The sequence below is a fragment of the Typha angustifolia genome, chromosome 10 (assembly GCF_048772165.1).
Source record: "Typha angustifolia cultivar Huaian chromosome 10, ASM4877216v1, whole genome shotgun sequence".
Classification (NCBI taxonomy): domain Eukaryota; kingdom Viridiplantae; phylum Streptophyta; class Magnoliopsida; order Poales; family Typhaceae; genus Typha; species Typha angustifolia.
This window is the reverse complement of record NC_133248.1, coordinates 4499261-4515019: the sequence shown is the minus strand read 5'-3', so window position 1 is coordinate 4515019 and position 15759 is coordinate 4499261. Positions and strand designations below refer to the sequence as shown.

General features: G+C 40.9%; 1 protein-coding gene across 2 annotated transcripts; it reads right to left on the bottom strand.

Moving 5' to 3' along the window:
• Positions 1-4695: 4695 nt before the first annotated feature.
• LOC140768610 (uncharacterized) lies at positions 4696-8587 on the bottom strand. Of its 2 annotated transcripts, none has more exons than XM_073108949.1 (7): positions 8056-8587; positions 6376-6472; positions 5664-5731; positions 5420-5533; positions 5159-5321; positions 4925-5071; positions 4696-4848 (listed from the first exon to the last, which is right to left on the bottom strand). In XM_073108949.1, the coding sequence occupies exons 2-7, from the start codon at positions 6448-6450 to the stop codon at positions 4834-4836; spliced, it is 582 nt and encodes a 193-aa protein (XP_072965050.1). In that variant the 5' UTR covers positions 6451-6472; positions 8056-8587; the 3' UTR covers positions 4696-4833. The 2 variants fall into 2 exon arrangements, with proteins under 2 accessions (XP_072965050.1, XP_072965049.1); XM_073108948.1 differs by having other exon boundaries at positions 4696-4840; positions 8056-8586.
• Positions 8588-15759: the final 7172 nt, after the last annotated feature.

Here is a 15759-nt window from a genome sequence, read left to right as displayed (position 1 = left end):
TATCGCGTGCGCCGCACATGCTGTGTGGGCGCGTGGGCGTGCACGTGCCGTGCCGGGCGGGGGCGTTACAGGTTTATTAGGATGAATCTATTTATATAGTTTATGTTAGCTTGAGAGAATAAAACCTTTTGCCAAGGGGGCGTTCGAATGCTAGGGACCTCCCTTCGAACGCGACCATTCGTATGCCTGCACACGTTAGCAACGATAGAGAACAGTATTTGCTTGTTCGTGCGTGCGAACGCACTGCGGCAAAAATTGTTAGTTTGTTAGGGTTTTAATTTGGCTGTTTGAATCACAAGGGTGAGCCTCTATACATATGTGGAGGAAACCCTAATTAGAGATAATCTGATAATTAAAAACGTTGCTCTAGCCATTGGCACCCTCTCTCACCTCCTTCCTTCCACCACCCAAGTCTTTGGTCGACTTATTTAACTCCTAATCCCCTTTTTCTACAATAACTTCTCCCTTTTCACACCAAGGAATTAAACTAGCTCCTATCTAGCCATTGAAAGGCATATTAAGCTAGGGTTTATCTAAACTTTGGCCATTGTTCGGTCGATATTTCAAGATCTAACCATCCAAACCCTACAATATTGGATTCGTTGGAAATTCTTTTCAAGGGCGACAATATATCCAAAATTCTAGAAGATCCAACAGTTAGATTATCTGCAGCTTCTTTCAAAAGTCACGTCCCCAATCTAGTCCAGAACCGTTTCGGATCGACTTAAGCTAGTTCGTAATAACTGGTATCAGAGCCAACGTTCCTTGGACCATTATGGCTACAACAAGATCGAAGGCAGCTAAACAAATGAGCGACCAAGGAATGAAGATGGACCACATGGCTCCATTAAGATCGCCATCCCCATAGAGTTCGCAAGAACGAATAGAAGGCCCTCCCAGTCTCTCGCAAACCCTAGCACTCGTGGCACAAATGATGTTAGAGATCAAGGCAACCCTGGTGGACATGAACCAAAATCTTCCAAGGCGTACACTTGAGCTTATCAACCGTGGGGAAGTTAATCAAGGTGGCATCCCGCCTAAAAACAATAAGGAAGAACCAGGCTGCGGCTTCTATGGCTCCACCACGGGTTGTTGCCCAACTAGATCGTACACCTCCAACTCGTGATTATTATCGAAGACCAGAAGATCATCCCTTACCACAAGATCGGGTCCAATAAGGACCTATCTTGGTTGCACCATAGCGATAACGTGACGAACTACAAGGACGCCGCACCAATTTGCTGCCCTTGCACCCAAGGGCTCCCATGGCCCCATACCTAGAGGAGGAACCTTAGGAGGAGTGGGACCCCCATATCAACCAAGGGTCCAACAACATGAGCCGCTTCACCAAGGATGCGAGAAATAACACAATCAAATGCTATAACCCCAACGAGTTGATTTTCCTAAATTCAGCGGGGGGACCTGTTAGATTGGATCCATAGGGCGGAGCAATTCTTCACCTATCAAGGGACACCTGACCACAAAAAGTGCTTCTGGCCTCATTCTACCTTAAAGATGTAGCGGTGAGGTAGTTTCAAGCAGCACATCACTCGCACGCCTTCATTACTTAGGAGTTCTTTGATGCACTTTGTGTGCATTTCGGACCCTCCGACTATGAAGACTTCCAAGCCACCTTGACGAAGCTAATCTAAAAAATATTTGTGAGAGCCTACCAAGAGGAGTTCAAAAGAATTAACAATTGAGTCTATGGGTGGTCGGACTCTGCTCTCAAAAGCACCTTCATCTTCGGGCTTCGTCGTGATATCTAAGCGGAAGTGAAAGCTACTCGTCTTATCACCTTGCTAGAGGCCTTCTTAGCAGCACAAATAATGGAAGAAAAGATACGGGAGTTGAAGGCAATACACCAACCAAAGTGGACCACATTAGAGTCGATAATCATGGATCAAACGCCATGGAGCAACCCGAGACTGCCAGCCTCGGGTGTGCCATATTCTGGACTAGCTCGGCCAAATCCAGGCAGGCCAGCCCCACCTCGAACCGGGCGAGACCCTAAAGACTAGCCGAGGTTGATAGGTCGAAGCGTGCTACCAGCGAACATTGAAGATTGGCGCTCGAAGGGCCTATGCTTCTATTGCGACGAGTGCTTTGTACTGGGCCATAAATATGCCAAACAGACCGCTGCTATTATGCTCATGGAGGAGATGATCAAGGATGATCTAGAGGGCGACATGGAGGACCAGTCGCAAGAAGAGCATGGACAAACCAAAAAGGATGCATAATCGATGAAGCAACTACATAAGGCTTGGAAACCACCATGGACACCTTGAGGACAAGGTGGTCGGAAGTGTGGTAGAATGATACGACTCAGTCGGATTTGATCCACTCGCAGCATTGGGTTCATTGGGATGAGCCTATTTGTCTAGTTTATGTTTGTTTGAAAGAATAAGACCTTTTACTAATGGGGTGTTTGAACATAAGGGACTCGAGTTTGAATACGACGGTTCGAACGCGTGCAGTATTTATTTGTTTGAATGCGATCAGGCACGTTCAAACGCACCGTAGCAAAAGTTGTTGGTTTGTTAGGGTTTAATTTGGTTGTTTGAGTCACAAGGGTGAGCCTCTATAATTATGGAGGAAACTCTAATTGGAGTTAATCTGATAATTGAAAATGACATTGTGCTTTTATCTCCTTCTCTTCTTGCTCTAGCAATTGGTGCCCTCTCCCACCTCCTTCCTTCTACCGCCCAAGTTTTCAATTGGCTTTTTCTGACTCCTAATCCCCCTCTTCTATAACAATGTCTCCCCCTTCACACTAAGGAATTAACCTAGCACCTATCTAGCTATTGAAGGGTTATCAAGCTAGGGTTTATCTGAACATCAGCCACTGTTCGATTGATATCTCAAGATCTAACCATCCAAACCTTACAATCTTGGATTCATTAGAAAGCTTTTTTTAAGGATAACAACATATCCAAAATTCAAGAAGATCCAACGATTTAGATTATCCGTAGATTCTTTCGAAAGTCACGTCTCTAATCTAGTCCAAAACCGTTTCGGATCATATCAAACCAATTCGTAAGACATCCATCACTAACGAATCAAATGAAGAAGGTGAGAATCTTGCTTTACTTACAAGAAAATTTAAAAGATTTCTAATTAAAAGAAAGCAAAGTTTACGAAGATCACAAAAGCAAGACGAAACCAAGAATGAAATCATTTGCTACCAATGCAGGAAGCCAGCCACATCAAATACAATTCTCCTTAACTAAAGAAGTTGTTAGGTTGTACTTACATAATTGACAAATTGTATTTCAAAATATAATTTTTATTCATGTAATATGTCTAGATTTTATATGTGAGCATATGCACAAGTTATGATAAATTAAGAGATGTTTGATGAAAAATATTGAAATAAAAAATTGATTTTGAAGTCAAAGTATTTAAAATGATTTTAGAATTATCATTAAAATGCTCAAACTGTGTAATGATGGTTGGAGAAGTATGAAAAATTATCTAAGGGCACAAGAACAACCACTCTGTATCCAACTATCTATCGTACCATTCGAAGTGTGTTCATATGCACTCTAGGGCCGTTAGAAGTAAACACACTTTATGACCATTCAAAGTGAACAAAGCACTGTAAGGGCGTTCAAACACACCAAAGAAAGTTCACTGTGCGTTTATACATATAAAAGTGTAGTTTTGGCACTTTGAGTGCGCTTGGAGACTGTTCAAATATAGTCGTAGAACTTTGCAAAATTTGGGATTTCGTGAGACCAAATTTGACTTTTTTTTTATAAGGTATATAAGGGTTGCAATGCTCTAATCCTAGAGGAGATCGGTATTAATTAGAAGAGGTATATATTTGTCTCTAAGAGTTTTTCTTATCTATAAGAGGTCAATTAGTTTGAATATTACTTATTAGCTTTATTCATCAATAAGGCCAATATAATAGACGAGAATCCTAGTTTGTTTTTGTATGGTTGAGTCAATTAGGTTGAGGCGAGTCAATCTAATTAATTAATTTTACTTATTACTTATAAATTAAAATTAAAACTACTAGTCCCACGAATGTAAGCCCAATAGACTAAATTTGATCCTACCTACTATAAAAAATGGTTATAGTTTATTTATCATAAAATGAACCTCGGTAAGGTTAATTTTTTATCATGTATTTACCATTTAATTATAACTATTTTTATAAGAGTAAATCTAACCTAAAAACTCTAACTCTATCTTCAAACCTTAGCTATCATTTTTCTCCACGAGCCACCCACTCATACAGCAAACATCCATCACCTCACAACCAGAATTTCTATTTCTATCCAATTTCGACTTTCCTTCACTGTTTCATTAATATTTTTTCACTCCCAATCTCAAAAATCACTTTATCCAAACTCATAAAACTATCACTCAAAATTTTTATTTCTATCCATTTTTTTATGACAGTTTTATTAATATCTTTTCACTTTCAATCTCAAAATTATTTTATTCCAAAGTTATTAGATCCAAAACTGACTTTTGCTCAAAATTTTTAGAATTTTCCTACGAATTATTCGTACCAAATCCAGTTCGTTTTAACATACTTGTCCTTAACTGCATGTATATTTGCCCAGTTCCGCTCTGTGAGGATCCATTTAGCCTAGATTATATCATATTGCTAATAGTAGAGTAAATTATTAATTAGCGATAATGACTTCAAATGAAAGGCTATGCTTCTTTCTACTCTTGCTCTTCAAACAATAAATAAAATCACGGCAATCATGTTGCTGGTAGGTCCAACCTTCAAATAATTAGTAGCTACAAAGTTGTGTCCTCGAAGACCACAAACTATTAAATGCAATTTAGGATTCTACTCCAAAAACTCTTCCATCAGACCCTGCAAAACTTTCCAAATGGGTGCAGCATTAGAAGGAAATACAGATAGATAGCAAGAGGATTATCCATGGTGTAGATAACAAACCTGTGAAATAAACTGTTCAGCATCAGTGCGCCCAAGAAAATGCAACGAATGCTTCGTCAGAGATATCGAATGATCACCAAGACAAACATTTCCAATGTCGTCAAGCACCCTAACTCGGATGTAAGGATCCTTGGGAGGTACCATATCCTAAAAATGCATCTGACATTTTCTCAGTAGAAAATTCTCAGTTCCTATGCATATAGACGAGTTAATGAGAAAGATATGGTTACTTACCACTGTCAAATCAAGATCCAGCTCCGACATGTATGACTCAAGGGCTGCAGACTGATTCTTGAAATACTCTTCTTCTGAATAGTTGAGCTTTTCTTGGATTTCTTGAGGAAGCACAGGACCAACTTTCCATCTCAAACTCCGAATAACTTCTGCTCGGTTGAACCTGTGGGAAATTAAAATGTATGCATATATGATCTCGACTTTACTGGAATACGAAAAAGAGCATTCAGGGAGAGAGATTCTGTAATGATGTTTGCTTACATATAAGCCATGAGACATCTTTTATTACGGGTTAAAGAAAGATGATGTATAACTGCACCAAAGTGATCCTCGTTTCTAGTTGTCTGTATGTCCAAATTTTGATCCTCGATTTTTCTGTTATCAAGAAGAGAAAAATAGAGTTGGTAGATGAGAGATCTGAGAAAACTAGAAATCTATAAATTATTAGTACAAGCATAAAAACTGCTTCCATGCATTCTATGCAGTAGAAATCAATATAGCATACCTAATTAGAGACTGAAGCTGTACATTATGCTCATCGCATTCTTTTATAACTTGCTCAAATGTATCACTCTGTAAGGTTATATAGCACTTGTCAGAAAAGCAATAAGTAATAATAAGTAATCTAAGATTGCTCCAGACAAATTGACTAACTATTAAAATTTCTTTGATGATAAAAGTGACAGAAGCAAGACAACATCTAGGAGGTCTGCGATTTTTCTGACAAGAAAACAAGAGACATTGGCATGAAAGTTGTATAACTTGAATAAATCCCATGAGAGTTGCTAAAGTGCTCCTCCTGATTCATAGAACGGCAATGATGAAATGATGAAATATTCCTATGATGAGAGCCTACGGTAAAATTCCTATGATGGGAACCTACGGTAACAGAAGCAATACAACATCTAGGAGGTCTGAGATTTTTCTGACAAGAAAACAAGAGACATTGGCATGAAAGTTGAAAAGTTGAATAACTCCCATGAGAGTTGTTGAAATGCTACTCCTGATTCATAGAATGGCAATGATGAAATGATGAGAATATTCCTACGATGAGAGCCTACGGTAACATTCCTATGATGAGAGCCTACGGTAACATTTACACAAACAACCTACTAAAGGCATTACAAGCAACAAGTATTACTTGAAGAATGTAAATCACTAATATCTAATAGAACACATGAAAGGAAATTAAAAGCAGATATAAGGAAAAAGCTCACATTAAATGCTGTGAGTTGCCCAGTTTCACAGGCAGCTAGTTCTTTCAATAGTTGGGATGCTCGTCTCCCATACATCCTGACTTTGAAATACACACGCCTACAAAATGTCCAAGAACATTTGAGATCAAAACCATGGTATAGTAACTTCCTATGCGGATCCCGATCGTTATAAATTAGAATGATGCATAGAAATTACTATGCCTACAAGTAGCTATCTAATACTAGTTATCTCTATTTCCCAGATGAATATATCTCTGCTCAGTACAGCAAAATATATAGGCAACTACGATGATGGCGTGGACACATATAAATAGCATAAAAGGGAAAAAACAGAAATTTGTGCCATCCTGGAATTTGTACTAATCAATGATAAAATTAACCTCATTCAGGATGGCACAAATTATCTGGAAGATGTTATAAGAGAAGAACAGCATAGGGTTGACTAGAAATATTGGTAAAAGATGCTTGATACATGTATTGGGAAAGAACATTATCCAAGCTACAGCTGAGTTAGGAAATGCTGGGATTGTCAATCAATTGAGACTATACATCTGATATCTTAACCATAACGCAGCTGCAAATGGAGACTTGCACAAAGGTCAACCTCAGCTCCTAAGTTTGCACATGTTTCATGCCTGGTATATGTCATTTGTAAATGATACTGTGCGTCAATTAGAGTAGCACCAGTGTAATGGAAGATTACTAAATATTTTCTGGTCACCAAATACTTTACTCAAGGCAAAAGTAAATCAATGTTATAGCACTAGGCATGGATAGTTGTGCAGGTCGGCACGCTCCGTGCCAGTAATGACACAACACTTAGCACGAGGTGTGCCAGTGGCACACCCCCATCCGACTCATACTGACTAGCAGAGGAGGCTTGATCAAGAAAGATGTCAATGTGACTGTCATAATTCAATATGGACTATTTACATGCATGGTATGGTTTTATGTTGCTTAATTTCCTAGGCAAGAAAGATGTCGATGTGACAGTCATAGTAAATATATTAGACAACCCAAATCCATGCACAAGTTATATAAATAAGTAGTCCATATTGAATTGATGGCATCTTAAACAAGAAAAAAAATATTCTCAAAATTATAACTTATAAAGTTATAAGTTAAACAAGTATTATAGAAGGCAATGATTATGAAGAAAAACTTTCTCAAAATCATTCCAGATATCCTACCTCAACTTCATTTTCTTTGTTTTGTCATCTTGAATAACAATATTACTGTTATCATCTTGCACTAACGCATTTGTAAATGCCACCACAATTTCCTATACTGTAAGAAAAATAAGATGACAGACTTGATACTTCTCCTGTTATAGAAAGAAAAAATGCACATAAAGGAAGACAGATAGATACAGCAGTTTTTCTTATCTAGCCTTTTGCGAAAGGTCATAAGCAAGTCAAAAGGGCAAAAGCCAAATTCTAAAACACCAGAATGGGTAGGACAATCTAACATGAAAAGGTCATATTATAGCATCTAGCAAGTCTTAGATAACACGAATAAATAAAGCGTAACAAGAAACCATATGCATATTGAAGAAGCACAAAATGGCAAAGGAAGTATCTTTTATTTCTAAGAGCTGCAACATGCCATACTTTCGAACATGACCCAAATCACCGAAGCACTAAAAATGGAACAAACTACAAGGCATGAGCAAGAAAGTACCTATTTCTCAGGAAGATCACAGAAAGGAGACTTCTTTGGTTACGCTTCTTTGCTTCCTGAGCTCGAATCAATTCCTTCCGGGGCTAAAGTCCCTCTTTTCTCCACCCAAAAGAAAACCCCACTTAAGAAATCATCAAATGTCAAATAAACATCGACCAATAAAGGTTTAAAAACTAAGAACAAACAATCAAGCACAGAAACAAGAAGATCAATTGTTCTTCTTGAGAAAAATGGAAAATAAGATATGGCTATTGGGGAGGAAGAAGAAGAAGAAGATAATAAGGCCTTTTGGAACGAAGCAAGACAAGTCAGAGAGAGATGGAAGCGGCGGCCTGCGGATGAAGAGGGAAAGTCGTCGGAGAGAGATGGAGGCGGCGACCAGCGGCTGAAGAGGGAGAGACGTCGGAGAAAGATGGAGGCGGCAAAAGGCGGATGAAGAGGGAGAGTCGTCGAAGATAAATGAAGGCGGCGTCCGGCGGGTGAACTGAAGAGGGAGAGAGACGGAGAGTGACGGAGAGAGATGGAGATGGGATATGGACTTATGGTCTTATGGACTTATGGGTCGGGTCGGGTCGGGTCGACGGGTTTGGTTTACTAATTATTTAACTAGTTATGAATATTATGCAAGTTAACGGATAACCGCCATTAGTATGTATCCGCGAATTTTATCTATAACTTTATCCTTGTCCTGATTCGGACTTTTCTTAAAACTGCTATCTATATTCAAATTTGTATTCGGGAAGTGTAACACCCTGAAATAAAAAATAAAAATAAAAATCGCCCACGCACGCGTGCGTCGCAGCTTGCCACCGTCCTTGTGGGCTATAGTTGGACTACAATCCACCATGATCTCCCTTGCCTTGTTGGCCCAACATCCCACCTATGCACCAGCCTAGGCCAATGGGATTATTTGGACCGATAGCCCCATTTTCCTATCCCATCTGATTAATTAGCCTAACCACTCCCTTAAATATCAATTCTTATCAAATAGTGTGAATTTTAGGATGACATGGAACTCAATCTAAATCTAAATTATCTAATAAGGTAATTAATTCTATTAATTTGCTAACCTTACATATGGCTTTACTTGTATGAATTGTTAGTATCGACATTGTGCGAGGAGGATTTTGGGATTCTGTAGGAGTCGGCTAGTTGAGGGGAACTAGAGTACTATAGAGACCCCAAGCGACTAAAGTTTATACGACTCTAGAACAATGTAGTTGCTGCTATTATACTTTTCCTAATGTTATAAGAATGAGAGTGTTAGCACATGCATTTAGTATAACTATTATGTATCCTAGTATGCGTAGTTGTTGATAGTATACTTTTCATAATATTATAGGAATGTTAGTATTAAAACATGCATTTAGTGTACCATGATATATCTTGACATGTGTCATTGTTGATAGTATACTCTTCATGATGTTATGGGAATATTAATGTTAGCATATGCATTAGTGTAACTATGATCTACACCTTTATAGGGGCTGCCATCCACACCTTTATAAAGGCTAGCCAAAAGCCCTAATAACAATAATTAACCTTAATCCTAGTGCAATCCTGCCGATTATGTTCTAACGTGCCCGACCGTGTTCGAACGCGCTTTTTGCTTCCTCTATATTTGCGAACCTAATACAGTAAGAAAAGATCCTAACTAAATGTATCAGCCCATCACACTTGCCCTATCTTGCCCTCAAGGTGTAAAGTTGGGAAAACGCTCCAAGATATCAGTCTCCAACTCCCATGTCGCCTCATCGGATGGCTTACCAAGTCATTCAACTAGAATCTTCATCTCTAATCTAGTATCATGTTGTCGTCAACACCTAGCAAGTACATGAACTGGCTCTACGATCTCTGTCTCCTCCAATGGCTCCGATAGAATTGATCCAACAACCTTATGATCTCCAATTCGCTCCCTCAGCAATGAAACATAGAAGACAGGATGCATTCTCGATCCCTCCGGACCGAAGTAGCGATGTGCTACCTTCTAGTTTCGCATCGGACATAAGGTCACCTGTCGATACAGTTGCACCCCCACAAACACCCAACTGCCGATGTGAAACTCCTGCTCCCTATGACTGCGATCATAAACTTGTTTTATGTGGTTTTGAGCAAGTTTAAGATGAGCACGCAACCTCCTCAATGTGGCGTCTCTATCCATCAAAGCTAAGTCCACCTCCATCCGATCTGCAGATGTCACCAGATCATAAACGTGTAATGTCAAAGTCGTACGTCCTTACGCCACCTCAAATAGAGTCATGTCAATGCTTCTATGGTAGGCGGTGTTGTAAGACCACTTCGCCCATGGTAAGAACTCTAACTATCATCTCGACATCTCTCCAACAAAACACCTCAAGTACTGCTCAATGTCTCGATTAACCATCTCGGTTTGGCCATCCATCTGTGGATGGTAGGTCGAACTAAAGTTCAATCACGTCCCCTATAATTTGAAAAACTTAGTTCAAAAGTCGCTCGTAAATATACGATCATAATATGAGACAATCATGCATGGCATGCCATGTAACCGAGCAACATCTCTAACAAAACTTTTAGCCACCGACTTGGCTGAAAACGGATGTGACAATACCGAAAAATGTGCATACTTGCTCAATCTATCAACCACCACAAAGATAATGGAATAATCATGAACCAGCGGAAGACCCTCTATGAAATCTATAGAAATGTCTTCCCAAACATGATCCAGTATAGGTAAAGGTTGTAGTAATCCAACCGGTTTCAATGTGGTTGCTTTAGCCTTTGACAGACTTCGCAAGCACGAACAAAACTCCTCACATCCCGCATCAATCCTAGCCATGCGCAACTCTGAGATATCCTCCTATAAGTCCTCAAGACACCCTCATAGCCAGCCTCTGGAGTCTGGTGGAAGTACTCTAATAATTTTTGCCGCAATCCATCATTTGTAGGCACCCGAATACATTCGTGGTCCAGCAGCAAACCGCCTCGATTCTCCAACTGTTGATGACGCTCCAGATCATCCATCACCTCCTGCAACAATCTCAAAATATCTGGGTCAGATGTACATGCATGCCTCAATTCATCAAGGAAGGGAAAGGTAGGAGAAGAATAGGCTACAAGCTCGGCAGTATCGAGTTGGCGCGATAGTGCATCCGCCGCTCTATTTTCCGTTACCTTCTTGTATTGGATTTCATAATCATACTCCAGCAATTTTGTGACCCATCTTTGCTGTGCCGGAGTGTGTATACGCTGTCCCATAAAATATGGAAGGCTCTTTTGATTAGTTCGGATAATAAATCGTTTACCGATCAAATAAGATCTCCACTTTGTCACCGTATAAAGAATTGCCAACATCTCTCTCAGGTAAGTCGATAATTGTTGTGATTTTTGTAATATTGTCATGCTAAGATAGGCAATGGGACATCCTTCTTGCATTAGTACAACTCCTATGTCAACACCCGACGCATCACATTCCATAATTAACTCTTTAGTGAAGTCCGGTAGCGCTAAAACGGGTCCCGTCGTCATTGCTGTTTTTAGTTTTTCAAAAATTGAAGTGGCTTCATCCGTCCATCTAAAAGAGTCTTTCTTTAACAATGAAGTGAGAGGAGTAGCAATCTTGCCATATCCGGCGATGAAGCGTCAATAATATCCGGTCAACTCCAAAAATCCTCTCAAAATATCATAAAAAATACAAAGACATACATTCGCAATAGAGGCCAAAATATATCATTCATGAGGCCTTGAAAGATAGCTAGAGCATTGGTGACACCAAAAGGCATCACCTGGAACTCGTAATGCTCGTCCGAAGTCCAAAATACAGTTTTGTGCACATTCGCTGGGTGAACTCTAATTTGATGATACCCGGCCCTCAAGTCAGGCTTACTAAATATAGTCACCCCTGCAAGCTCGTCCAGCAACTCCTCAATAACTAGAATGGGATACCGGTTCTTAACGATAATAGTGTTTAGTGCCCGATAGTTAACACAAAAAAGCCATGTCCTGTCCTTTTTTCGCACTAATAGCATAGGGGATAAGTATGAGCTATGACTTAGTTGAATGAGGCCTTACTCCAACATCTCAGCTACCATCTTTAAGATAACTTCTTTTTGTACATGTGGATACCAATATGGCCTCACGTTCGCCGGTGTAGCTTCAGGTACAATCTCTATGCGATAGTCCGCCGCTCTCCTCCGTGGCAACTCCTGTGGCTCCTCAAACAGTCCAGAAAAGTTATCTAATAAATTAGACAATTCAATGGTAGTACCTGAACTCATTTAAGGCTCATCTCTTGCAGGTTCTAACTGAATAAGATAGACCAAATCATACGCACAAGGAAACCCCACTATAGGCTACATCGTAGGAATCGGCAAACACCGAACACCATCAAGCCGCACATCTTTGTTTCCTTGTTTAAATTTCATCCACATGCTCCGGAAATCAAATGTGACGGGTCCCAAACTCTATAACCATTAAGTACAAAGGACAATGTCCGCTTCTCGCAGCACCAACGGATACAAGTCCACAATGATGTCGTGTCCTTGCACCCGTATACCGACACGACGACACAAACTCTCCGCCATAAGCTTTGTGCTCTCTCCAATAGCAACGTCAAATCCCGTGGTCGATTCGACATTCAAACCCTCCTCAACACATCGATATTTCAGCTTGGATATCTTCCTCCATGCCCTCCTCAACGGCCTCCTCATGGACCTCCTCTAGATACTCTCCATCATCAAAAACCTCATCATCCCCCTCAAGACGGTCGATAAGCATCACACTACCGATCGGTTTCGAACACCGATGACTAGATGTGAAATGCTCATCACATCGAAAGCAAAGGCCCTTCGCTCTTCGCTCCCCCACCTAGGTAGGTATAAGAGTTCGAACAGAGAGTCTTGTGCCTCCTCTAAGATCAGAAGAAGGTCTCAAAGGTGGTTGTGGTCTAGTGTTCGTAGACGCTGTTTTTGAACCTACAGAATTTCCAGCCGGCGTTCTAGGCACAAACTGCCCATCTCGGTTGTCCCAATTTATTTTTTCTGCCATCTTGAGAGCCTTATGCTTTTGCTCCATCCTCACGGCCTTCTCAAAGGCCTCCTCAAAAGTGGTAGGATACAGAGCACGAACATCTGTCTGTATCTCATCCCGCAGCCCTGAAATGAATGTGCTCATCAATGTCAATTCGGGTCAAGGTGGCTCACAACGACTGCTAACTCTTTCAAATTTAGCTTGGTACTCCAATACGGCCGTTCTCTGAACCATCTTGCTTAATGTGGCAGCAAAATCTTCATATGCCGCTGCCCCAAATCTACGTGTAATCCTCCTATAAAAATTAGCCCATCTGGTAAATCTACCACCACAAATAACCGGTCGATACCTAAGACAATGTTCGCTTCTCGCAGCGCCAATGGATATAAGCCAACAATGATGTCATCTCCTTGCACCCATATACCGACCCAGTGACACAAGCTCTCCGCCTTAAGCTTCGTGCTGTCTCCAATAGCAACGTCAAACTACCTGGTCGGTTTAGCATCCAAACCCAATCTTCTCACTAACCTCTCGTCTAGAAAGTTATGTGCAGAATCGATGAAGATGTGCACACAATGCATTCTAATGAGTCTGTCTACTTGTAACGTCTTCAGCACAGAAGTACTTGAATACGCATGCATTGATATTTCAACTTTGATTTCTTCCTCCGGACCGTCCATAACGGCCTCCTCATGGACCTCCGCTGGACACTCACCATCATCAACAACCTCATCATTCTCCTCGAGACTGTCGATGAGCATCACACTTCCGATCGATTTGGGACATCGATGATCGGGGGTGAAACGTTCATCGCATCGAAAGCAAAGGCCCTTCACTCTTCGCTCCTCCACCTAGGCAGGTGTGAGAGTTCAAACGGGTGGTCTTGTGCCACCTCTAACATCAGAAGGTCTCAAAGGTGGTTGTGGTCTACTACTTGTAGACGCTGTTTTTGAACCTGTAGAATTTTCAGCCGGCGTTCTAGGCGCAAACTACCCATCTTAGTTGTCCCAACTTGTTTTTTCTGCCATCTTGAGAGCCTTATGCTTTTGCTCCATCCTCACGGCCTTCTCAAAGGCCTCCTCAAGAGTAGTAGGATAAAGAGCACGAACATCCGCCTATATCTCATCCTACAGCCCTGAAATAAATGTGCTCATCAATGTTAGTTCGGGTCAAGGTGACTCAGAATGAACTAACTCTTTCAAATTCAGCTTGGTACTCCAATACTATCTTCATCTGAACTATCTTCTTAATGTGGCAGTAAAATCTTCATATGCCACTGTCCCAAATCTGCGTGTAATCATTCTACAAAAGTCAACCTAACCGGTAAATCCTCCATTACGAATAACCTATTAATACCAATGCAATGCCGTTCCTTGGAGGTAAAAACTTGCCATCAAGACTTTTACATCCTTCGCTGTTCCATGACAATCAAAGTATTTTTTAACTTGAAACACCCAATCCATTGGATCACCGCCTTATAATTTTGGAAAGTCCAAGCGTGTGATTCTCCCCCGAATAGCATTGTCAGGTTCGCAAAAGATCCTTGGTTCAGGTCTGAACCTTTGTGCATGTTGATCTCCTTCTCTAAATCCTCAAGCATGTCCATCACCATCTCCGAAGGGATCAACCTCATCCTCAAAATGCCAATCCTCCTCATCGACGAAGCGCACCGGTGCCGTATGCCTCTCGAGTTCCACCACCGCCGGTCTTGAGTTTTGTATTAGAGGTGGGGGATGATGTTTAGGTATAGGTAAAAGAGGATCATTGACACTAACATGTCGCACTTGGACCTGTGGGATATTGGTTCGGTGTGATCCCACCGTTGGTCCTTCTTGACGCACCGATCGTCGTCGAGGAGATAACAAAGTCGATCAATTCATGACATATTCCTTTAAATCATTATGATCCTTTTGCATACGTCAACTCTATATATCAATGTTTAGAACATGCCTCTAAGTTCATCCGCCAAGCCCATATTCACACCCATGGACGTTGGTTAACTCGGTCCAGCCGTGGTCGCTCCAAAGGAATCGACCTCACGATTAGGATCCTTGTGGATTGAGTTTTTCCTTATCGGTATGCTCTCCATAGGTCTCCTTGTTGATGTCATCTTCCTTGTTTCAACCATTAATGGAGGTCTAAGGTTAACTTGGCTCTGATACCAAATTGATGGGTTCTCGGTACCAAAGATAGGTTATGCAATGATTCATTCAAGATCTAGATGTATTATAGGAATCAGTCTGTGCAACCATGGAAAACTATTCGTCAAATATTCTCTGGTAGTCAGAAAATTACTAAACCAAGTGGATTAATAACTTCCTGATCTACAATTTCATATTTACGCCTTTCGCAGATTTGAACTGCAACTGGAATGAAAACACGAAAGAACGTGGGTGATGGTGGTAGTGACGGGTGGAGTGGATGTTAGGGTTATGGATGAGTATAGAGATGAAGGTGGATGGTGGATGTGATTAAGGGAGGTAGACGAAGGGAACGAAGTGGTCGAGATCTCAAATAAGAGGGGTGGCTCGGTAGACGAGGGAGGTTAGAAATTAGGAGAAACCTTGCCAGCAGTAAAGGTGGAAGGATGGTGAAGAGGGAGGAGGGAGAGAGTCTAGAGACAAGATAAGATGCAAGAAATCAATAATCAAATTCCATAATGAATTTGGCTGCCATCCACATATTTATAGAGGCTAGCCA